This window comes from Danio rerio, chromosome 6 (genome assembly GCF_049306965.1).
Source record: "Danio rerio strain Tuebingen ecotype United States chromosome 6, GRCz12tu, whole genome shotgun sequence".
NCBI lineage: Eukaryota > Metazoa > Chordata > Actinopteri > Cypriniformes > Danionidae > Danio > Danio rerio.
The window spans coordinates 17,614,106-17,641,552 of record NC_133181.1 but is presented as its reverse complement, the minus strand read 5'-3'; the positions used below and the strand labels follow the sequence as shown (position 1 = coordinate 17,641,552).

The 27,447-nt window shown below is 33.5% G+C and overlaps 1 protein-coding gene across 25 annotated transcripts in view; it reads left to right on the top strand.

Annotated features, from left to right (window-relative positions):
* Positions 1 to 27,447, top strand: part of unc80 (unc-80 homolog (C. elegans)) — a 162,836-nt gene that overhangs the window by 48,234 nt on the left and 87,155 nt on the right. For all 25 annotated transcript variants that reach the window (XM_073953838.1, XM_073953836.1, XM_068221936.2 and 22 more), the window contains exons 11-15: positions 9,330 to 9,461; positions 14,628 to 14,896; positions 17,552 to 17,872; positions 20,696 to 20,827; positions 25,534 to 25,681. In XM_073953838.1, the coding sequence (XP_073809939.1) occupies positions 9,330 to 9,461; positions 14,628 to 14,896; positions 17,552 to 17,872; positions 20,696 to 20,827; positions 25,534 to 25,681 (1,002 nt within the window). The remainder of the gene's footprint in view (positions 1 to 9,329; positions 9,462 to 14,627; positions 14,897 to 17,551; positions 17,873 to 20,695; positions 20,828 to 25,533; positions 25,682 to 27,447) is intronic.

Sequence of the window (27,447 nt, the reverse complement as noted above, 5' to 3'; positions counted from 1 at the left end):
GTGGAGTGACCCAGATTTTCTCTACGGTGGACCGTTTTCCCGCTACATCGCGATTTGTCCGAAACCTACTTTTGCGAACTAGTCCTAGGTTTTTTGCCCAATCTGAACCAAACCAGCTCTGAAATGTTCTCTGGACACTAAATATCAATAATTATCAAAAAAAAGTTGAAATTTTTATTCTCGCACGAAACAGTACACAACAATGTTCGATGCTAATTGAAGCTAATTGCTAATTGTAGCTATAACTTTTGAAAGGAATGAGATATCATCACAAAACTTGGTACACATATGTGTAAGCTTAATTTAATGTAACAGTGCAAAACCTGTGGACTTTGGCCACATGGTGGCGCTATAAAGTTTAAAAAACATAAAAATTACTCTAACCTTACAACCATTACTCCAATCAGCTTGAAATTTGGCATGCAGTGTCTTTGACCAAGTTGTCATAACATACTATAAGGACATTGGCATATCTCAAAAAACATGGCCGCCATTAGCCAATAAAAATTGAGCAGCCATTTAACAAGGTTAACGATGAGTGATCGAAACGAAACTCGCTGGGCATGTTCGACTCACGGTCCTTGAGGTCTGTAAGAATTTTGAAAGAAATCGGCCACTAGGGGGCGATTTTACGTTTTTTTAGTGTGTAATGGGTTGTGTATCACACAACATTTTGCGCAACCACACAAAATACATATCATATGATAGGCCTGCTCATACCGAACAGTTTGACACTCAAACCACTGCTGTCATTTACACCGTTCGTTAAATATTCATCAATATAGGAAAAACCTACTTTTGCAAACTAGTCCCTGGTTTTTAGCTCAGTCGCGACGAAACCAGTGTTGTTAGAATCTCTGGACTGTGTAGATCAATAATTATCAAAAAAAAGTTGAACTTTTCACTTTGGCTAGCTGTAACAGGCTAATTTACAAAAGGGGCGTATCCACACGAACCTACATGCCTGTAAACCAATGAGGAAAACTCAAAACATCACAGAAATTGGTGAGCACATGTGCCATATCAATGTGAAGAAACTTGCAAAATTTTGTGAAGATCAAACCATAGGTGGCGCTATAATAGCAAAAATAGTCTTTAAATAATGCTAAATCGCTTAAAAATAAAGTAAATTTGCTTCATTTACACACTATTTCACTAAAAACACTCAATCTATATATCATATGATAGGTCTGCTCATACTGAACAGTTTGAGACTAAAACCACTGCTGTTACTCAAACTGTTCATTAAAAAACCATCAATATAAACAAAACCTACTTTTGCGAACTAGTCCCTGGTTTTTAACTCAATCACAACGAAACCAGTGTTGTATGATCCTCTGGACTGAGTAGATCAATAATTATCAAAAATAAGTTGAACTTTCCATTTTAGATAGCTGTAACAGGCTCATTAACAAAAGGGGCGTGTCTACACGAACCTACATGCCTGTAAACCAATAAGGAAAACCCAAAACATCACAGAAATTGGTGAGCAGATGTGGCATATCAATGTGAATAAACATGCAAAATCTTGTGGAGATTGGGCTATAGGTGGCGCTATAATAGTGGAAATGGTTCTAAAAACATGCTAAAATGGCTTAAAAATGAAGTAAATGTGCTTCATTTACACACTTATCACTGAAATGATTTATAAGTTATTTTTTTTTTTGTCCATCTTGGATGTTTAAAGGTCTCAAAAACACATTTTTTCAATATTCTATCATTTTAGCCACTATAACACAGACTTTTAACTGTCACCTACCATTTCTAACCACTAGATGTCACAACAAGACCACTTATTTATTGTTCATAACATTTGCATACCTTTGTTGTTTTACATTTTTTGAGTTTAAAGTCAGGAAAATTGCATTTAGGATCATTCTTAATCACATTTTGACCTGATGTAAACACTGTTATGCATTAAACATCTAAGTTGGTCCCAGTTAACCTCTTCATAATAATTCTAATAGGTAAAACTGGTTCTATGATTAAACACCTTGTTTTAAAACATATGTAAAGAAAATCACAACTGTGGCTTCTAGATGGCAGTAACAGAGCACTTGATGTTTATTTTACTGCTCTATAACAAAGAATGTAATGTAATGTTATGTAATGCATTCTGAATCCCAAACTGACATGGCATAAACACAGTTAATGCATTTAAGATCAAATTTAGTCAAAGCTTGTCACACTTTTTAGCCTGTAGACTTTTAATTATTTTAATAAAATACAAATTTTTCATTTTATACAGTTAGAACATAATTATAGAAGGGATATGTTTATGCACACCTAAATGGCTGTAATCACATAAATAAATTACACCGTGGCCACTAGATGGCAGTAGGAGATCACTAATAGCTTATTCACTGCTCTTTTGTCATTTTTATTAAGAAGAGCTAAAATAGCCATAACTCATGAAGGAATTAAAATATCTTCACCAAACTTGTTACACATATGCAAGAGGTCAGTCTAAGGTCATAGCATAAAACTCGTAGACAATGGCCACATGATGGCGCTATACATTGTAAAATCACTGTATCTGAGTAACCATTTATCTGATTAACTTACAATTTGACATGTCATGTCTTTGTCTAAGGTGCCATGACTCGATCTACACATTATATCATAGGGCTGCTTATACTGGTCACTTTGACATAAAAGCGGTCACTCGAAATGTTCATTAAAAATTTGCCAATATGTAAAAAACCGAAATAGTTTTTTGGAATGTTTAATCAAACATTTGTTAGCTTAATCTATAAACTTTAACCCTCTAATCGTATATTTCATTGTCGAATAAACTACTTACAGGCTTCCTAACTGCTATATGACCTTACCCTGCTAAACCGCTTGACCCCCGTTAATTGCTGCTTGCAGCTATATTTATTATTATTATTATTATTATTCTGCCGAAGTCACTATTGCCCAGACCAAACCGTAAGGCCGAGAGAGCTGAAACTTGGCCAGATGGTAGTACCCCGGTACACTACGTTCTGGCCAAAGATCAGCCAAATCAGACCATAGGTGGCGCTATGACGCCAAAAAAACACTTTTTGGACATTTTTGGCCGCTATACGTTCACCGTTTGTCGTAGACTCAAAAACTTTACATTTTTTGAATCCTTGGGTTTACCTGAACAAAAGTGTATAGCAGAAATTTTTGCTCTACGACGCACCGTTTTCCCGCTACATCGCGATTTGTCCGAAACCTACTTTTGCGAACTAGTCCTAGGTTTTACACTCAATCTAAACCAAACCAGCTCTCAAATGTTCTCTGGACACTGAATATCAATAATTATCAAAAAAAAGTTGACATTTTTATTCTCACGCGAAACAGTGCACAACAATGTTCAATGCTAATTGAAGCTAAATGCTAATTGGAGCTATAACTTTTGAACGAAATGAGATATCATCACCAAACTTGGTACACACATGCATAAGTTCAATTTGAGGTGACACTGCAAAACCCGCAGACTTTGGCCACATGGTGGCGCTATAAAGCTAAAAAAACATAAAAAGTACTCTAACCTTACAGCCGTTAGTCCGATCAGCTTGAAATTTGGCATGCAGTGTCTTTGACCAAGTTGTCATAACATACTATAAGGACATTGGCATATCTCAAAAAACATGGCCGCCATTGGCCAATTAAAATTGAGCAGCCATTTAACAAGGTTAACGATGAGTGATCAAAACGAAACTCGCTGGGCATGTTCGACTCATGGTCCTAGAGGTCTGTAAGAATTTTGAAAGAAATCGGCCTCTAGGGGGCGATTTTACGTATTTTTAGTGTGTAATGGGTTGTGTATCACACAACCTTTTGCGCAACCACACAAAATACATATCATATGATAGGCCTGCTCATACCGAACAGTTTCACACTCAAACCACTGCTGTCACTTACACCGTTCGTTAAATATTCATCAATATAGGAAAAACCTACTTTTGCGAACTAGTCCCTGGTTTTTCACTCAATCGCCACGAAACCAGTGTTGTTAGAATCTCTGGACTGTGTAGATCAATAATTATCAAAAAAAAGTGGAACTTTTCACTTTGGCTAGCTGTAACAGGCTAATTTACAAAAGGGGCTTGTCCACACGAACCTACATGCCTGTAAACCAATAAGGAAAACTCAAAACATCACAGAAATTGGTGAGCACATGTGGCATATCAATGAGATGAAACTTGAAAAATTTTGTGAAGATCAAACCATAGGTGGCGCTATAATAGCAAAAATAGTCTTTAAATAATGCTAAATCGCTTAAAAATAAAGTAAATGTGCTTCATTTACACACTATTTCACAAAAAACACTCAATCTACATATCATATGACAGGTCTGCTCATACTGAACAGTTTGACACTAAAACCACTGCTGTCACTCAAACTGTTCATTAAAAAACCATCAATATAAACAAAACCTACTTTTGCGAACTAGTCCCTGGTTTTTAACTCAATCGCAACGAAACCAGTGTTGTATGAACCTCTGGACTGAGTAGATCAATAATTATCAAAAAAAAGTTGAACTTTCCATTTTAGATAGCTGTAACAGGCTCATTTACAAAAGGGGCGTGTCTACACGAACCTACATGCCTGTAAACCAATAAGGAAAACCCAAAACATCACAGAAATTGGTGAGCAGATGTGGCATATCAATGTGAATAAACTTGCAAAATTTTGTGGAGATTGGGCAATAGGTGGCGCTATATTAGTGGAAATGGTTCTAAAAACATGCTAAAATGGCTTAAAAATGCAGTAAATGTACTTCATTTACACACTTTTCACTGAAATGATTTATAAGTTATTTTTTTGTCCATCTTGGATGTTTAAAGGTCTCAAAAACACATATTTTCAATATTCTATCATTTTAGCCACTATAACACAGACTTTTAACTGTCACCTACCATTTCTAACCACTAGATGTCACAACAAGACCACTTATTTATTGTTCATAACATTTGCATACCTTTGCTGTTTTACATTTTTTGAGTTTAAAGTCAGGGAAATTGCATTTAGGATCATTCTGAATCATATTTTGACCTGATGCAAACATTGTTATGCATTAAACATCTAATTTGGTCCCAGTTAACCTCTTCATAATAATTCTAATAGGCAAAACTGGTTCTATAATTAAACACCTTGTTTTAAAACATATGTAAAGAAAATCACAACTGTGGCTTCTAGATGGCAGTAACAGACCACTTATTGTTTATTTTACTGCTCTATAGCAAAGAATGTAATGTAATGTTATGTAATGCATTCTGAATCCCAAACTGACATGGCATGAACACAGTTAATCCATTTAAGATCAAATTTAGTCAAAGCTTTTCACACTTTTTACTCTGTAGATTTTTAATTATTTTAATAAAATACAAAATTTTCTTTTTATACAGTTAGAACATGCTTAGTCATAGAAGGGATATGTTTATGCACACCTAAATGGCTGTAATCACATAAATAAATTACACTGTGGCCACTAGATGGCAGTAGGAGATCACTAATAGCTTATTCACTGCTCTTTTGTCATTTTTATTAAGAAGAGCTAAAATAGCCATAACTCATGAAGGAATTAAAATATCTTCACCAAACTTGTTACACATATGCAAGAGGTCAGTCTAAGCACATAGGATGAAACACATAGACATTGGCCACATGCTGGCGCTATACATTATAAAATCACTGTATCTGAGTAACCATTTATCTGATTAACTTAAAATTTGACATGCTGTGTCTTTGTCTAAGGTGCCATGACTCGATCTACACATTATATCATAGGGCTGCTTATACTGGTCATTTTGACATAAAAGCGGTCACTCGAAATGTTCATTAAAAATTTGTCAATATGTAAAAATCGAAGTTGCTTCTCTGGAGTGTTTAATCAAACATTTGTTAGCTCAATCTATAAACTTTAACACTCTAATCGTATATTTTGTTGTCGAATAAACTACTTACAGGCGTCCTAACTGCTATATGACCTTACCCTGCTAAACTGCTTGACCCCCGTTAATTGCTGCTTGCAGCTATATTTATTATTATTATTCTGCCGAAGTCACTATTGCCCAGACCAAACCGTAAGTCCGAGAGAGCTGAAACTTGGCCAGATTGTAGTACTCTGGTACACTACATCCTCACCAAAGATCTGCCAAATCGGACCATAGGTGGCGCTATGGCGCCAAAAACCAATATTTTGGACATTTTTGACCGCTGTTCGTTCACCGTTTGTCGTAGACTCAAAAACTTTACATTTTTTCAATCCTTGGGTTAACCTGAACAAAAGTGTATGGCAGAAATTTTTGCTCTACGACGCACCGTTTTCCCGCTACATCGCGATTTGTCCGAAACCTACTTTTGCGAACTAGTCCTAGGTTTTTCACTCAATCTAAACCAAACTAGCTCTCGAATGTTCTCTGGACACTGAATATCAATAATTATCAAAAAAAAGTTGAAATTTTTATTCTCACTCGAAACAGTACACAACAATGTTCAATGCTAATTGAAGCTAAATGCTAATTGGAGCTATAACTTTTGAAAGGAATGAGATATCATCACCAAACTTGGTACACACATGTATAAGCTCAATTTGATGTGACAGTGCAAAAACAGCGGACTTTGGCCACATGGTGGCGCTATAAAGCTTAAAAACCATAAAATGACTCTAACCTTACAACCGTTTGTCCGATCAGCTTGAAATTTGTCATGCAGTGTCTTTGACCAGTTTGCCATGACATATTATAAGGACAATGGCACATCTAAAAAAACATGGCCGCCATTAGCCAATTAAAATTGTGCAGCCATTTAGCAAGGTTAACGATCAGCGATCGGAACGAAACTCGCTGGGCATGTTCGACTTATGTACCTAGAGGTCTGTAAGAATTTTGAAAGAAATCGGCCACTAGGGGGCGATTTTACGCAATTTTAAGGTGTAATGGGTTGTGTATCACACAACCTTTTGCAAAACCACACAAAATACTTATCATATGATAGGCCTGCTCCTACCAAACAGTTTGACACTCAAACCACTGCTGTCACTTACACCGTTCGCTAAATATTCATCAATATAGGAAAAACCTACTTTTGCGAACTAGTCCCTGGTTTTTCACTCAATCGCAACGAAACCAGTGTTGTTAGAATCTCTGGACTGTGTAGATCAATAATTATCAAAAAAAAGTTGAACTTTTCACTTTGGCTAGCTGTAACAGGCTAATTTACAAAAGGGGCGTGTCCACACGAACCTACATGCCTCTAAACCAATAAGGAAAACTCACAACATCACAGAAATTGGTGAGCACATGTGCCATATCAATGAGAAGAAACTTGCAAAATTTTGTGAAGATCAAACCATAGGTGGCGCTATAATAGCAAAAATAGTCTTAAAAACATGCCAAATGGCTTAAAAATAAAGTAAATGTGCTTCATTTAAACACTATTTCACAAATACACTTAATCTACATATCATATGATAGGTCTGCTTATACTGAACAGTTTGAGACTAAAACCACTGCTGTCACTCACACCGTTCATTAAAAAAACATCAATATAAACAAAACCTACTTTTGCGAACTAGTCTCTGGTTTTTAACTCGATCGCAACGAAACCAGTGTTGTATGAACCTCTGGACTGAGTAGATCAATAATTATCAAAAAAAAGTTTAACTTTCCATTTTAGATAGCTGTAACAGGCTCATTTACAAAAGGGGCGTGTCTACACGAACCTACATGCCTGTTAAACAATAAGAAAAACCCAAAACATCACAGAAATTGATGAGCACATGTGGCATATCAATGCGAATAAACATGCAAAATTTTGTGGTGATCGGGCAATAGGTGGCGCTATAATAGTAGAAATGGTTCTAAAAACATCATAAAATGGCTTAAAAATGCAGTAAATGTGCTTCATTTACAAACCTATCACTGAAATGATTTACAATTTAATTTTTTTGCCCATCTTGGATGTTTAAATGTCTTAAAAACACATATTTTCAGTATTCTATCATTTTAGCCACTATAACACAGACTTTTAACTGTCACCTACTATTACTAACCACTAGATGTCACCACAAGACCACTTATTTATTGTTCATAACATTTGCATACCTTTGTTGTTTTACATTTTTTTGAGTTTAAAGTCAGGGAAATTGCATTTAGGATCATTCTGAATCACAGTTTGACATGATGTAAACACTGTTATGCATTAAACATCTAATTTGGTCACAGTTAACATCTGTGTAATAATTCTACTAGGCAAAACTGGTTCTATAATTAAACACCTAGTTTTAAAACATTTGTAAAGAAAATCACAACTGTGTCCACTAGATGGCAGTAACAGACCACTTATAGTTTATAGTTTATTTTACTGCTCTGTAGCAAAGAATGTAATGTAATGTAATGCATTCTGAATCCCAAATTGACATGAACTGAACACAATTAATGCATTTAAGATTAAATTTTGTCAAAGCTTGTCACACCTTTTACTCTGTAGATTTTTAAATTCTTTTATTAAAACACAAAATTATTAGTTCATATAGTTATATAGTTTTGTCATTTTTGTTGGGAAGAGCTAAAATAGCCAAATCTCATGAATGGATTGAAATATCTACACCAAACTTGTTACACATATGCAGGAGGTTAATCAGAGGTCATAGCATGAAACTCGTAGACATTGGCCACATGGTGGCGCTATACATTGTAAAATCACTATATCTGAGTAACCATTTATCTGATTAACTAGAAATTTGACATGCCGTGTCTTTGTCTAAGGTGCCATGACTCGATCTACACATTTTATCTTAGGGCTGCTTATACTGGTCACTTTGACATAAAAGCGGTCACTTGAAATGTTCATAAGAAATTTGTCATTATGTAAAAACTGATGTTGCATTTCTGGAGTGTTTAATCAAACGTTTGTTAGCTCAATCTATAAACTCTAACACTGTAATCACAATTTCATTGTCAAATAAACTACTTACAGGCGTCCTAACTGCTATATGACCTCACCCTGCTAAACTGCTTGACCCCCGTTAATTGCTGCTTGCAGCTATATTTATTATTATTATTATTATTATTATTTAAGATGCGATTCAGTGCAAACCATTTTTCATGGCTCACCCCTACACATCTTGTTTTGATGTCCTTTTTGGGGTCCTGGCTATTAGACCCTTATTTGTTTTTAAAGTTTTTTTTTTTTTGATTTAGAAATGTTCCCAAATTTGTGTAACTTTTCCAGATTTTGTACATTGCATTTTATTGCCTTGTCGCTGCTTGTGCAAATTATACATTCACTAGTTTGCCTGCTCTTGTACAAAATTAGTTTTAGAATATTGTCATATTGCGGTTGTGTTGCAGGGAAGTTAACACGTCGTGGAAGCTCAGATACTACCGGAGATGTGGACAGTCTTGGAGCAAAACATTTTCACTCCCACCACAATTTGCCTGAACACTCCAACAGTCACAGTGAAAACACCATCAAAGAGGGCGGTAAGCAATTAAGAGGCTCTATCACACTATCAGTTCTAAATCTGTGAAAAAAAAGTGAAAAAATTTTTTTTTCTTAACATAAACAGTGGGGAGCACAAGACATTTTTAAAAGAAAAGGTTTGCACAAATTGTGTTTGTTAAAAGTACTAAAAAATGGAAATTGGTCTAGACCAGGGGTCACCAATCCTGGTCCTGGAGGGCCGGTGTCCCTGCAGGGTTTAGCTCCATCTTGCCTCAACACATCTGCCTGGATGTTTCAAGTATACCCAGTAAGACCTTGATTAGCTTGTTCAGGTGTGTTTAAATAGGGTTGGAAAAAATCTGCAGGACACCAGCCCTCCAGGAACAGGTTTGGTGACCACTGGTCTAGACCATGGGTATCAAACTCATTTTAACTCAGTGGCCACATGGAGGACAATTTATTCCCAAGTGTGCCACTCTGGTAAAATCATGGTAAATATAACTTAAAAACGACAACTTCAGATTGTTTTCTTTGTTTTAATACGATCAACATAAATCATAAAACTGGAGCCTGAGGACAACACGATCTCAATTCGTAACTTATTGAAGTTATATGATTTATACGATCTCATTCGTACAATTTAGTACGATTTGCTTATCCACCAATGACGGTTGGGTTTAGGGGTGTGGTTGGATGCCATGCCTCCTTTTTTATATCGTACATTTCAACTCGTACGAAATAGCCACTAAACTGACTAAATGTGCAATAGTTACTTTTTCTTGTGAGAACACCTTAGTGTGGTTTGGCAGGGCATAGATGTGGTCTTTCTGTCTGAGAAGGCTGTCACACTGATGCTGATTCAGGCTTCTGGATCGGATGAAATGAACAGTTTGCAATTGTCCCATCCAATGGACACAATTGGAACAGCAGTTTATTTTATTGAAAAATTACATAAAATTTTTATATTTTACAGAATCATCTCGCGGGCCGAATTAAACACGTTTGCGGGCCTGATCCGGCCTGCGCGTTGCACGTTTGACACCCCTAGTCTAGATCAGGGATGGGCAAACTTGATCCTCGAGGGCCAGTGTCCCTGCAGAGTTTTGTTCCAACACTAATCAAACACACCTGAACAAACTAATCAGTGTCTTCAAGATCACATTGGCTGTTTCTCAATTCCAAGAACGCAGAGAACGGACTTGTGTTCTTGTGGAGAGCGGTCTTGCCAGGTGTCCTCGGAAGAACGAACTCAGGAGACGGCGAGGGCAGAGAACGCGTCCTCTGAGAAATGGGATGCTGCGTTCTTCCTGATGGTCATGTGACCTTCACGTGTTTTAAATGGTAAATTATTTAAACATTACAGCACCCATACAACGATTTATTGTTTTTCCCCTTTTCAAAATATATACTTTGCATAAAAACATTATAAATATACTCTGCACAATATAAATAAAACAGATTTTAATACGAATTTCAGCAAACAAACACCCTTAATGTGTTTATTCCTTTATTAAGATGTTCATGTTAATGTTTACTTTCACCGTTTCATTTAGAGAAACTCCTGAGGTAAATAGTTCATATCTCTAAACTTTAATAATAAATCTAAATAAAATGCTGCGCTTCCCACCTCCAGTCGCAATGACTTCTGGGACTTCCAGAGCGAGTTCGGTGCTCAAGTCTGCATCGGTGCATCCTCGATATCAAGAACACATCCGGGAAGTTTCACGCGTCCTCCGTACTTGCGGTCTTGAGTATTGGAACTGAACTTAGGCAGCTGATGATGACGTTTCACGAGAACACGAGGACGCAAGACCACTGAAGAACGCATATTGAGAAACAGCCTTTAACTCTATAGGGAGGTCTGTTTGAATAGGGTTGGAGCTAAACTGTGCAGGACACCGGCCCTCCAGGACCGAGATTGCCCACCCCTGGTCTAGACCCATAGCCAGGGGGTTCAGGTGGTTTGAACGAAAGCTTTAAAGGCAACCCATTATGCCCCCTTTTATAAGATGTAAAATAAGTCTGATATCCCTAGAGTGTTTTAGCTCAAAATATTGTTTTAAAGCTCATGTATTTAACTTATATTTGAAATTGCCTCTTTTAGGCTTTAATCCAAATTGTGCCATTTTTATGACTGTCTCTTTATATTAAAATGAGACGAAGTTCTCTTTTCAAAAGAGGGTGGAGCTACAAATACCTATGTGTCAGCAGAGTGGCAGATTCAACAACAAGACCAATGTCCTATGCTAATGAGGGAGAAATCATCACTAATGGGCAGGGCTTTCTGTACAAAAGGAGAACGTCAATCAAAGTGTTTCTGCAGACTATTTTTATGAAGTGTGATTATGAAAAATAAAATTTATTAATTTGTAAAATTAGAAGCTGCTTTTATTCACAGACTGTTGCCATAAAACTGTTTGAACCCCTTATAAAATAGATTTTTGCATAAAAGGTCACCTTTAAAACCAAACAAAGAGAAGCTGTCACACCATTTCCTTCCCCAGAAACATCCAGCTGTACAAGAAAACATGCAGTCTACCTAACACATGAAAAAAATAAACGAATATTTTTTTTTATATTGTAATAGTAAATAGAGAGAGTCACATTTACACATTATAAACCTTCTTGAAACTTTAAATGACCAATAAAAAGTGCAAGGAAATAAAAGCAGCCCATATTCAATCTATATTTTATAGATTGAATCTATACATTTTATCTATACATTTTCAAATATATATTTTTACAAGAGAAGCAGAAATAAAATAGCAAAACATTTTATTATTAGCCTACTAATGTATATATTATATTATATTATATTATGTTTGACTTTTTTTTGGTGTTCAGATGGCCAAATTATGACTTCTGAAGTAAGAACAATGTGCTGGCGAGTTTGTTATTTGTCTTATAAATGATGGTGCAATTTTTCATTTTAATCAAGATTTCTAGGATGCTTGTTTTCCATTATGATATATGGTCTAATACATTTAAAGACTGTACATAAATATTAATTAAAATATTGTAAATATTTTTTCTTAATATTTTAAATTTAAAAACAACAATTTTACTTTTTATACTATAGCAAATAAATATTTGTAAAAAAAAATACCATGTTCTCCCTGCCTTCGTGTGGGTTTCCTCCGTGTGCTCCGGTTTCCCCCACAGTCCAAAGACATGCGGTACAGGTGAATTGGGTTGGCTAAATTGTCCGTAGTGTATGAGTGTGTGTATGAATGTGTGTGTGGATGTTTCTCAGAGATGGGTTGCGGCTGGAAAGGCATCCGCTGCATAAAAACTTGCTGGATAAGTTGGCGGTTCATTCCGCTGTGGCGACCCCGGATTAATAAAGGGACTAAGCCGACAAGAAAATGAATTAATGAATGAATAAAAAGAAATACTTTAGTATTAATAAGCAATTTGACAGCGGTGTAGTAAATATTTTGATGCATCAAAATAGCATGCATATTATACCTGAAGACAAGCTAATCCAGCACAAATTAGTGCAAAAAGTGTCACTAAAATGCAATATTTAAACCACATAATTAATAAATGCTAAATAATTAAAATAATGACTGCGAAGCATTCCACTTTATACTGAAATTCACCTTTTTCACTAGGCTATCTACGGGCCTATATTTCATTTGATTTTAATATATTTAATTCTCTCATTCTTGCATTATCATATAAGCTATTATGCAAAGTGTCTGAAATTCATCATATCTTATATGTTATTAAATGGTGCTTCATCTTGAAAGCAGATATCCCAACATTACTAACCCCTCCCTTCCTAAGGCAATTATCTATCAGGCCCTTTTGAGTTTTATTATTTATTTTTCAATGTTAATGAATGTGATCTTACACCAAATCACCAGTTAACTATGTTATTTTAAACAATTACATTTTAATAATTGATCTATTTAGAGGGACAGTTCACCCCAAAATGAAAATGTAAAAATGTATTCAGCTTCAAGTGGTTTCAAAATTTATAAATGTCTTTCTTCTGTTGAACACAAAGATCATTTGAAGAAAGCCGGAAACCTGTTACCATTTTATTAAGTAGTTAGGAAAACGATGCAAGTCAACAGTTACAGTTTTCCAGCTTTTTTCAAAATGTTTTCTTTCATGTTAAAATCCAATACAAGAACATTTTCTCCATTTTTCATCTTAATAGCAGCTGTCTGCTTAGCAATAATTAAATCTTCATCAGTTGAGTAAATTAAATGTTTAAGATTCAGCACTTAGTTTCTTTGTTAAAGAAGTGTATCACCCAGGTATTTAAAGTGCACTTTTTAATTTTGCACTGCACAAAAAGCATTTTTTAGACAAGAGGTTCTCAAAGTGGGTGTCGGGACCCCTAGAGGGGTCATGGGACAATGAAAGGGGGGTCGCCTGGTGATTTCCAAAAATCTTTTTATTTTTATTAAACCATAAGAATTGCCATATTTTATCCATAACCTACTGAAGAGAAAAAATAGTTGTTACTATGTACTTTACAGTTACTATAGTAGCTTATAGTTACTAGTTCTATTGGATTGCAACCCCTGGGGTAATTACATTAGATTAAAGACACAGCAATAGCGTTAGATGCTGCAGATTGAGTTAAAAACCAGGTTAAACTTTCTGGCCCATTTACAGCACTGATATACATAAAAAAAATAAACAAAGAATAGACTTGGGTCTAAAAAAGTTTGGGAACCCCTGTTCTAGACAAGCTAAAAATGTTGTCCTGTTTTCAGAAATAAAATGCAAAAATTAAATGAGTTTTTCCTTAAAACAAGCAAAATAATATGCCAACTGGCTTAGCAAAAAATGTTTTGATGTTTTGATTATTTTGCTTACCCCACTGGCAGATTATTAGAAGATTATTTTGTTTGTTTTACAGAAAAACTCACTTAATTTTGTCATATTCATAAATGACATATTATTTATTAAAAAAGACAACACCATATTTTTGCTTGTCTTGAAAATGCTTCTTTATTTAAGAATTTGTAGATATTTGGACTAGAAACAAGACAAAAAAATGTATGTAAGAAAGCATTTTTTGCAGTGTGGATTTTTCATCATGAACTCTCGCATAGTTTACACTTAAAAATGTAAGAGAATTGTACACAAGTGTGTATATGATGCTCCTAAATTAAGATTATATTTTAGGAAGCGGGTCCTTTGTCAAAAATATGGGATTTTCATAGATTTCTTTTCTTTCTCAGTTCGTTCTCAGATCTCCACCATCACTATGGCTACGTTTAACACAACAGTGGCTTCCTTTAATGTGGGCTATACAGATTTCTTCACAGAGCACATTAAGAAACTGTGTAACCCTATTCCCATCCCTGAGATGCCATGCGAGCCGTTGGCCTGCTCCAACCTTCCCCGAAGTCTGACAGACTCTTGTATCAACTACACATCCCTGGAGGACCGAGACACCATTGAGGGCACTAACAACTTCATTCTGAAGAATGGCATGCTGGATCTCATGGTAAGGGGCAAAAACTATAACAGAGAGACAATAAAAGAATAGATCACCCAAAACTAAGAATAGATCACCCAAAACAACCCTAAACTACTAATTTTAAGTAGTTTCTTTCTTGTTAAACACAAAAAACATATTTTAAAGCATGTTAGAAACCAGTAAAATACAACAAAAAAAAAGTCAGTGGTTATAGGTTTCCAACACTTCAGAATAACTTCTTTTATTTTCAACAGAAAAAAGAAACTTGTAAAGGTATGTGTCAAGTGAAGGGTGAGTAAATAATAAAGAAGTTCTCATTTTAGGTGAACTAGCCCTTTAAAACAACAGTACACTACACTTTTTTTTGCAAATAAACATTTTACAAGTTCTCTATCCCAATTTTTTCATCCAATCAGCTGATCTCAGGGTCTTGTGGGAGCACTTTTAGCTTAGCTTAGCTTAGCATCAATCGTTGAACTGGATTAGACCATTAGCGTCTTCCTCCAAAAATTCAAATTAAGAGGTTAGATCATTTTATTATTTATTATGTTATTATTTTATTATTTTATTTAAAGCTTGACTATTCTGTTGCTACATCGTGTACTAAGCCAAAATATTTTTTTTTACCAAAGTAAATTGAATCATATTGAATCTAACTCGAGCAAAAACAGCATTCTATTGAACTGAATGTGCCTAATGTTGATACATAATTTTCCATTGCCTGATTTCTTTGTAAAGCTTCATTGACACAATTTGCTTTATATTGATTGTCACTTGATTCAATCTGATCTGAAATCAGTATAATATGTTTCTTCTATGTTACTGATAATGTTTTTATTACTGTTATTATTGCAGTTTTAAAAATTGGTTGTTGCATTATATTTTGTCCTTTTTTATCAGGATTCTTTGACAAGTGAAAAGTAAGGAAAAGGCATTTCTATATAACAGAAGTCTATAGAAATGTCAACTGTCACTTCTGAACAATTTAACTCATGTGCTGTTGGGGATGTTTTCATCCACTCTAGTGTCATTTTGAGTCTTAATTTGGTAATGACTTTCTCTGTGTTTCAGCTAGCAGAATGATTTTTGGTGACAAATCTTATTTTGACACATATTTTGAGAAAATGCTTTGAAATTTGTAAAGAACTCAACGAGTAATCTACTGCCCTTTTATTATGTTAGGCATAAAAACAGAATTAAACTGCTGTAAAAATGCATTAGATAAATATTTTTTTTAGTTTTTCTTTTGCATAAATCTATTAATCAACCTCAGTCCTGATCAAAACTACTAAATGTTAAGAAAACTCTTTAATTGCCAAATTCATAAATTATGTCTCTGATTTGGTGAAAAAAAACACACAAAATGACATATTTTCAATACAAAAAGTAATTGTGGACTGGATTTTTCTAACCTTTTATCAAAGTCTTGGACGTGTAAAACAACATTGCCTTTGATGCATTGTTTTTGGATTGATTTTTATTTTTTCTCCTTAATTTACTGTTGGTAGCCGTTTTTTCCCTTTGACTTCCATTATAACCACATATTTTTTTTTTATTATAAAACCATAACACCATATAAACATGCACTTTAAATTGTTGGTGGTTTTCCCTTTTGGGAAGAGGTACAATTTGTCATTTTTACTCTTGATCATCAGTTGGCACCGTTAACCCTTTAGAAAGCTTAGTTTCTGGGTTTTATATGGAGTATAACATCAAATTAAAGTGTGTGTATGTGAGAGTGGCCTTTACACACCTACTTTAACAGGTCTGAGAAAATCAAAATATGCCTCTGGCCCCTCAGAACTACATGGAGTAAATAAGAACCAAACTGTGTATTTATGCACCATCAAATGTGATTATAATGGAAGTCAATAAGGGCAAAAACAGCCACCAACAGTAAATTAGTGAAAAAAAAAAAATCTAAAAATGCATTAATGTCAACGTTTTTACTAATCGTTCTCTTGTCCAAGACTGGGATAAGCAGGTAAAATATTTAGAAAATACACATTTTGGGTGTTTTTTTTCACCAAATCAGTTACATCATTTGTGAACTTGCCAATTTAAGAGTTAAAATCCTGTAACTTTTAAAAACATTTAGTAGTTTTGATCAGGACTTGATTAACAGATTTCTGCAAAATAATTGAAAAAAAAATTATCTGATGCATTTTTACAGAAGTTTATTTAGTGGATGTTTTCATCCCCAACATAACAAAAGGGCAGTACATTTGAACGGTGCACAAGGATTAAGCATCCTTTCTGAATAAAATTATTTTTTAATTTTTTATTTTAATTGCTAATGTATCATGGTTTCCGGAAAATGTCAAACAAGTATAAAATAAAATATAATAAATTAACAAAATGAGCTGCACATTTTCCATTTTGAAGAATAGCATAAAACTGTAAATTGAAGCAAAGGCACCTAAATTTTAAAATGTATTAAAATAGGAGAGAAATTATGCTTATGTTAATTAATGCTTAAGTTAATTCCTTTTTCTTTCAAAAGCATAAAAATTGAAACATATCATTATGCTTGACCGTAATAACCATAATAAAATGCTTTGTAACTTCTGAGTATAATTTGATCATTTTAGATTAAGTTTGCCTTATTAAACTTGAACAGATCAGACCATATGGTTCATATTATGAGTGGTGTTCACTGGTCACTGTGTGATTTTTTTCAAGGCTGTTCTGCGGGCCCTTTATTCCATCCTCACCCATGACATCAGCTCTCGGATTTGCGATGTGTCACTGAACATCATCGATTGCCTCCTGCAGCTGGGTGTTGTTCCCAGTGTGATGAAGAAGATCTCCAAATGTGATGACAAGGAGGTTGAGCGTCCGAAGGATGGAGTCGGTCAGAGTGTAGGTGGAGCTCAGGGGGAGATGGCTGGAGGCACAGGAGCAGCACCTAATGGAGGTGGTGGAGGAGATGGAGGAGGTGGAGGAGGAGGAGAGAGTCGAGGAGGAAGCAGAGATGATATAAAGAACAACAAGGACAACAAGGTATGTGTCATGAGTCATGTATTAGTGGTGATTTATTAATGATTTTCATGTTCATGTTTTTTTTCATGTTATCTTTTGCTGCATCCCAACTGACCCCCTCTCCCGTCAATAAATAAATAAATAAATAAATAAAAAACAAACAAATAAATAAGTATAAATATATATCTGAAAGTTTAAAAAATTCAATTAATTAAACAAATAAATTATAAATGAATTAATTTATTAAAATAAAATAAATTAATCAAAAATAATAATTTAATTAAAAATATATATTAGAATAGGATAAAATAGTTTTATTAAAATTACAATAAAATGAAATTAATTAAATTAAATGAAAATAAATTAAAAAAGAATACAATAAAATACAACAAATACATAAAAGAATAAAATCAATTAATTAAATCAAATTAAAATAAAATAAATTAAAATGAAATAAAATACAATAAAAACACATTAATAATTAACTAATTAATATAAGTAAAACAAAACGAAATTATTAATTAATTTAAATGAAATTAAATAATTAATTATTTAAAATAGATAAAACAAAAATCAAACATTCAATTTAAACAGAATAAATAAAATAAAATAGAATAAAATAAATTAATTAATTAAATTAAAAATAAAATAAAATAAATTTAACTAAATTAAAATAAAATAAAATACAATAAATAATTGATTTAAAAATAGTAAAATAAATAAAATAATTAATTCATAAAAATAAACTGAATTAAAATAAATAAATTAATTAATTAAAATAAAATATAACAAATGAAATGAAATTAAATAAATTACAATAAAATAAATTTAATTGAAATAAAAAAAATAAAATAAAAAAGTTAAAATAAAATAGGGTAAATTAAAATAAAATAGTATAAAATACATTAAAATAAAATACAAAGCAATAAAATAAAAAGTAAGATTGAAGCTATAGCCTACAGTACATGTTTAGTGATGGGAAGTTCGAAGATCTTTTGAATCAACTCACAAACACACGCAAATAGTGGCATCTCAACAAAGACAATAATTAATAAAAAACATTATACAAAAAAGATGAGCTTATATATTTCCCAGCCGTTCATTTTCACAATTTAATTCAAGTTAATTTACAATGTTACTCTACTATACCAAATTAGTCGCTAGTTGGATAAAATAGTGGACAGTTTGTGTTACTTTTTTATATTATGCCCTTAAAGTATATTCTCTGTTTGTGAAGTAAATATACATACTTTTTAGTGTATAGCAGAAGAGTAAGCAAGCTTTGGGACATAACTTTATGAATAATGAACCATTCTGTTATTTAGCTGCGAGCAACGTTGGACATGTTACTTTAAAAAAGTAATTATTTATAGTTGCTACTTACTAGTTAATTCTCACAGAGAGTAACGGAATTAGTAACTGAATTTATGTGAATATAAAAGTCACCATGCAAAATAACAAATGGGTTACTTTTAAAAAATACATTTTAAAACCAGAATTTTATTATAAAGCATTGTACAATATTCTTGTTTCAATATTCAATATGCTTAATGTTGCTGTTGACTGTCATGATTATCAGACAGAGGCCCCACAAGACCCACTGGAGGGCACTCCAGCCATCCATACACTCCACTAGCCAACTGAACTACACTCCCCACAATTATTTGTTTTCATTACTCACACATCTGTTAGAGTTTGTCCAGACTCTGATTAAACCCTTACCTGCAAGACCTTTAAAACACAAATATAAGCACCATGCTCCCATACACTCAGTGTAGTACACTCTGTCTAATACAATTCAATTAATTATGCTAAGCTACAAGCTGCCAGAACAAGAAATCAGTTGAATGGTTTAATTCAAGTGTTCAAAAATGGTTCATTTCAACTGTTTGACTCTAAAAGACTTGTGCAATAAGCCTTTTTCAAAAGACAAAGAAAAAAAAAACAAACAAAAAAACAAGTGGAGTGTGTTTGGCCCGCAGGCCAAAATCGGTCTATTGTAACATTTGATTTGGCCCACCATCCCATCTAAGAAGAGAGCGAGATGGATAGAAACGGTTGGGCGAATACCTTTAACACAGACATCGTCATTCCTAATGACTCAACCTTTTTTGTTTGTTATATTGCTAAGTTACAATCTGCAATGAAATATTTCAATTAAATGTTTTAAATAAATCCAATTTTTTAAAGTGTAAACAATGTCACTCGACAGATAGACGACTACGCAGAAGACATGTGTGAGCAAATCTAGGCAAAAACTAGTGTAACTCTATTCTGTTATCAATTATATTGTTTTTGTTTATTGTAATAAGTTCATTTTACTGTAAAATGTTAAAGAATTATGCTGTATTAGTTAATATAAAGCAATGTTTTCTAGTTAGTTTTAAATATCATAGAAAAATTGGGAAATTAACTCATGGTAACTATATTTACTTTCGGCCCATAGCCTCAATAAAGGTTGGTTTTTGGCCCTTCATAAGAAAACGTTTGGCCACCCCTGCTTTAATGCATCATAGTAAATAGCATCCATTTTTTAATCATCTCTCTTATTTTATTACAATTATTCACATTAATCTGCAAGGGGTTCACAAATTTTCAAGCAGCACTGTTTCCCTCAATATCTGTTTTGAGTGCCGTTTATCTAGTTTTTTCTTTGTTTTGATTTGCCATTGCTATGTCTGGATATACATTGTGTTTTTGTTTAGTGAACCTTTAAACTGCATTTGAAATGGATCCTCTTCACCTTTTTAAAGCAACATCTTAAAAATGCAAATGTTTCTTGCTACATCAGTATGTAAGAGGAATTGTCAAATTCAACAACTGCTTTTCTCAAATCCTCAACAGGATGGAGAGACTTCTCTCAGCACTCACTGGCTGGCTCTCACCATGCTTATCAAGATCGTGAAATCTCTCGGCTGTGCATACGGCTGTGGTGAAGGCCATCGAGGACTCTCTGGAGACCGCCTTCGAACGCAGGTCAATATATCTGTATGATTAAAACATTATTTTACTTTGTAAATTCAGCTTTACTTTAGAGGGCTTTGAGAAACAATGTTTGTCAAAATTATGTGTGGTTGCATTTTTTTTTCACGGTGCTCTATAGATCTGTTGGTTATTTAAAAATGTTTTGTCTCTGTTTTACCTCTTTTAAGGAGCCATTTTAGTTCATTAAATCACATGTAGACAAGTTATTACAGATGGTGTAAATATTTTTATATTTTTTAACATTTTTATATGTTAATTCTGAGGCAGTGAAATTAATTAAGTGTAATTAATGAATTGATTAATGTAAGTAAAAATATTATATTTATTTTACTTTATTTCTGGTGACTTCCTTATTCAACAGTTTTAGCATTTTAATATTACATGCATTTTTTAAAAAATTTGATCTTGTTTTATATTAGAACATGGAAATGAACTAAAATAAATGTCATTAATAATAAAATTATTTATTTCATAAAACAAATACAACAATTCATGGATGCTAATGAGAGCTACTCTCTGAAGAAAGCGTGCAAGACTTTATTTCAGAAGTCTAATTAGACAAAATTAAACAAATTAACTTGGATTTTAGACATTTTTACCCCACATGACTTCAATGATACTCAAACATTTTATTTTATAAGTCACTGAATTTCAAGTATATGAATTAATGCAAAATTACACAATGGATAATTAAACTTGCTTTATTGCTGCACTAATATCCTGGAAATTATGTGCCAAAAGTTGAGAGTTTTGGTAAGAAAGCATTTCCTTCAACATTTTTTTATTGCCCTGGTCTGCATATTAAAAATAAAAATTACGCCATCATTTACTCACCATAGAGCCATCCTTTGTGTATATGACTTTCTTCTTTCAGATGGACACAGTTGGAGTAGTTTGACATGTCGACCTGGCTCTTCCAAGTTATATAATATTTGGGAAGTAACCCTTTAGTTTGAAGCTTCCAAAAGCAGATAAGTCCATCAGAAAACTAATCCACATTCTACCAGATAGTTATGTGTCTTAAGAAGCAAATCTATGTGTTTTTGTAACAAAAATAGGTCAGCCATGAAGCTGTTAAGAACATGCATTTGGTAGCCACAGGAAGTCAGTGATTTAAGTTTATAATTAAAATGGGAGATTATTTGTTTACAAAAAAACACATATTTCCACTTCAAAAGACTTGCTTTTACTAGAGATGCACCTATTACAATTTTCTTGGCTGATTCCGATTTCCAAATTTTTTGGTAAGTGTAACCTGCAGAAAAAGATTTTCGCGGATTTGTTGATTTGTTTCTAATAAATATATAAAAGTTTCATAAAAAGAAAAGATATTTAATTACAGAATTATTTCAAATGTATTTAAAATGAAATTAATCAAATTGTAACAAATATTCCCCTATTAAAATAAATGTTACTGTTAATTTTTAAACATATAGTGTGCCCAAACTGCAACAACACCACCAAAACACGTACCTGTAATATTCTACTGTTTGTAACTTTAACTTTTCTTTTTATATATTTCACAAATGAAATTTTGATTAAAATTTGTATGTATAGTTTTTGTACTATTATTTTATAAATCACTTATTTTATTATTAAAATGTATTTTTAACTTGGAAGGAAAAACATTTACAGGGACTTAAATTCCATTTTAAAATTGATAGTATTAATCTGTCAGAGTTCTTGCTGTCGGTTAACCTGGGCTGCGTCTAAAATCACATACCTCTATACCAGAGGTGCCAAAACTTTTTCTTATGAAGGGCCAAAAACCAAACTTGATTGAGGCTAGTTGGCTGAAGGTTAATATAGTTGTCATGGGCAATTTTCTAATTGATTTATTATTGTCTAAAAAAGACTAGAAAACCTTGCTTTAAAATTAACTAAATATATATATATATATATATATATATATATATATATATATATATATATATATATATATATATATATATATATATATATATATATATATATATATATATATATTTTTTTTTTTTTAATTTAATAATGAACTTATTACAATAAAAACTAAATAATCTCATTTATAACAGAATTACGCTAGTTTTTGCCTTGATTTGCTTGCCGATGTCTTCTACATAGCCTTCTGTCCATCGAGTGACAGTATTTACATTTTAAACATTAACTTGAAACATTTAATTTCTGTTTGCTTTTTTGTAGCTCAGCAATAAAACAAAAAGGTTACATCAAATTAGAAATGACAATCTCTGTGTGGTAAAGGCGGTCGCCCAACCCTCTACATCATACTTACTTCTCCTCTCAGATGGAATGTTAAGCCAAATCAATGGTACAATAGGCGAACTTTGGCCCGCGGGCCCACTTTGGGCATCTCTGCTCTATACTATATACTGTAGCACGTTAAAAACAGTATGCGAGCCAAGTAGTATGTCAGAATTCATAATATTTGAAAAACAGTAAGCAAGAAGTACCCAGACGACTCATGTCTATAGATTCTGAAGTGAGAGTCCAATAGACCAGAGATATTCAATTAGTTTGTCATGGGGGCCAGTTCATGAAAAGCATTCTAAATGAGGGGCCGGAGAAATATGACTTGCAATATGACACAAAAGCATATAAGAGCCCATATGCTGTATTTGTGCTCCTTAAGACACCCATGTTGACTTTTTCTATTAAAACGTTAATATGTTGTATTTTGAAACTGCATAACATCACTGCATTGTACAATAGGCTTTTATTACAAGCATATCCAAATGTTGTGTTTCGAGCCACAAAATCAGTGTATTGCTCAAGTAGGCTTCTACATTTGACACATTCATATGTTATGTTTTAAACTCCATAACAATTAGAGATGCAACGATTATAGATTTTGGTTGTAGGATTATAGTCTGAAGAATAATCATGATTTCACAGTTATCACCATTATTATGCATTTATTAAATTCAAAACACAACTAGAAAATCACAAGAAAAATGCTTATATTTTGAAGTGTTGTTTATAGCTGCTCATAAACCAAATACAACACAAAATTATAATAAACATAAAAACAATATTTCATTTCTCTCTGGGTTCAGCCTCCGGGCCGCCAATTGAATAGCCCTGCAATAGACGCTATGATATCCCGAGATGCCATACAAGAGAATTCATGAATTTGACTGAGGCGACTCATCTGGTGGATTTAGTACAGTATGTCTGAGTTTCATTCATACTACTCACATTCAGACTATATAGAATGCACTTTTTCTAACAGTTTTTTCTAACAGATTTCAGACAAGGCCCTAGAGCTCACAAGGGGCCTAGTGCAGGGGTTCCCTAACTTTTCAGTCCACAACCCCCAAAACAACAATGCCAGTGACTTGTAACCCCCAATATGCTCTAAGATGGAAATACAAACCTTGCATGCAATGATGCACTCCCACCAATAGGCCCAAGTCTGTTTTTCATTTAATTTTGGAAAATGCCAGAGACCTTCCTCCATTTTCAGCTGTGTCCTGTATTTATTTTTAATGTAAATGAGTGCCATAAAAGTTTAACTTGGGGGTATAAAATCAGTCTGCTGCATCTGACGCTATTGCTGCATCTTTAATATAACACAATCACCCCAGGGGTCACAACACATACATCTTGTTTTTTTTTTGTGTAACTATTAACTACTATTTTTATATTCTGTGGGTTGTGGAGAAAATATGCTAATTCTAATAGTTTATCAATTTGATTTTTGGAAATCACCAAGCCAAGTCTTTGGGAACCACTGGCCTAGTGCACAGGTATTTGATGTTAATGCTCCAATAGGTCAGTGCGTTTTCCACTTCTGCTGCTGGACTGTAGACAAGCGGAGAGGAAGATCACTTTGTGAGTTATCTTTCATGTTTCTGGGTTAAACTTGAATCAAGCTGCATTGTGAAAATATACAACTCGGCGGTTATGCGGGCTAATCATGAACTTCCACAGCAAGTTAATATCTGTGTCACGTTTTTGTCAGTGCCGCCGCTATTAAAATGCACTTTTGATAGCTTCAAAAGACCACTACCCAATGCCATTTTAGAAGAGCCAAGAAAAAATGTAACAATACTCTGACTGTGTTCGTCTGGAAGGAGAAGTCATATGTGTCAACACTCAAACAAAGACATTTGCTGTTTGTTCAAACTACTTATTTGAATTGAGCTAAAGCAGCACAATTCTTGAGTTTTTTTGTGGGGACAACTTAATTGTTTTATGTTCAATCCTGCTTATATTTGTAAAATCTAATAAGTTATATTAATTCCTTCATGTTGTCCCAACACAAATTGATTGTGGGGAACCCAACATATTTTACGGTGAAGGATGGTGATGAGTAAATCATAAGGTAATGTTCATTTTTTGGATGAACTATTTTAATAATGAGGTCAGTAGGCGGATTGCTGGCCTTTTATGGCTGTTTGAACACATTCAATGACATGAGTGTCTACGCTTTAACAGCCTTATATTTTAACATTTTACACCTACTGTATTTACACATGTATTTAGTGTCGTCCACTTGTGATCAGATCAATGAAAATGCTTCTTACTGCTAGGTGTAAACAGGGCAGTAAATGTTACCCAGTATATTGATTTACTGTCACTCTATTGGTCATTTTGATAGAGTTTATGGATTTTATAATATATATTTAGCACAAATCTGATTACTAGGCATGGTCTTCAAAAATAGTGAATGACTACATACTTTTTCCTATTTTCTTTAGGCTCAGAACTGTTTGACTACTCTTTACAAGCTGGATAAAGTGCAGTTCCGGCAGACTATGAAAGAATACGTCAACAAGGATTCACTCAACAACATTGTGGATTTCCTGCACGCATTGCTTGGCTTCTGCATGGAGCCAATCACTGACAGTAAGAGGGCAGAGCTGCACTTATTTATAAAGTGCATGTCTTTAGTTTGCCCATGAACATGTTTTATCCCGTTTCTGAAAACTCCAATATTACAGCATGGGCCTCATCTTCATGCATCAGAAACAGAGATGTATTTGTGTTTTTCTAAACAAGAGATAAACTGACTATTGAACTGTGTGTTTATATGAAACTGTTAAATAATTTTACAATGAAAATTTAAAATAAATTATAAACTACTAGTCAAAACTTTGGTATAATTAAGATTTTTTTAAATAATAAAATTATTTTCACCTATGCTGCATTTATTTGACCCAAAATACAGTAAAATAATAATATTGGAAACACTGCCATTTAATTATTTGTGATCGAATTTAAAAATAATAATACCTTCCACACAAAAGAGATAAAGTATTAAACTAGGTTCTGCACTAAATCATGCTGTTTAGCGAAAGAGACCTTAAAAATCATTCATAAAAATCATAATTGTTCCAAACTTTTGACATTTTGATCAAGCTTTTGGTAGTTTTGTAATTTTGTCAAATTAATTTGACTGGAGTATTAATTTAACACGGTGAGGATAAAACCTCGGATAGATGTCTAGAAGCAAGAGAAAAAGCAAGAAACCATTGTTTGGAAGAACAGCAAACCGGTAAGAGACATAAATAAGAATTGAATAATAGAAAACTTAACCCTTGTGTGCTGTTGGGAATGTTTTCATCCACTCTGGGGAGATTTTGAGGCTTTATTTGGCTACAACTTTCTCAGTGGCTGTTTCTTAATTCCAAGAATGCAGAGAATGTACTTGCGTTCTTGTTGAGACCGGTTTTACCAAGTTACCTCAAAAGAACCAACTCGGGAGACCGCAAGAACAGAGAACGCGTCCTGTGAGAAATGAGATGCTGCGTTCTTTCCTGGTTCTTCCTGATGGTCACATGAACTTTACACATTTTTAATGAGAATTATTTAAACATCACAGCATTCATACAACAATTAATTTTTTTCCCTTTTCCCAATACATACTATACATAAAAACCCTAAATAAATAAAACTAATTTTAATACGAATTTCAGCAAATGAACACCCTTAATGTGTTTATGCATTTATTAAGATTTTCATGGTAATGTTTACTTTCACCATTTCATTTAGGGAAACTCATGAGATAAATACATTATATCTCTGAACTTACTTAACAAATCTTTATGAAATGCTGTGCTTCCCACCTCCTTGTTTAGCCACAATAACTTCTGGGACTTCTCAAGGGAATTCAGTGCTCAAGTCTGCATATACGTCCTCGATGAACGAAAGCATCTGGGAAGTTTCACGCGTCCTTCGTTCGTACAGAACTTTATCAGTTGATCATGATGTTACATGAGAACACGAGGACGCAAGAACACTGAAGAACACATATTGAGAAACAGCCTGTATTTTAGTTAATGGAACAATCTAATTTTGACACATATTTTTCTGAAAATGCTTTGAAAATTCAACAATACACTTCGGGCAAATGTACTACCCTTTCATAATGTTGCTGGCTGTTTTGCCCCATTTACTTTCATTATAATGACATTTTTGATTGCAAAGTCATGACACCATCATTTCATGTATTCTTGATCAATGGTGGTTTCCCCTGGTGGAAAAAGATTCAATTAGTATGTTTTACCTTTGCTCATCAGTTGCAGTACAAAAAAGGCTTTGTTTTTGGCTTTTATATGGAGTATGTTTGTGCATGAAAGTGTGAAAAAGACCTAAAGAGTCTGAGAAAATCA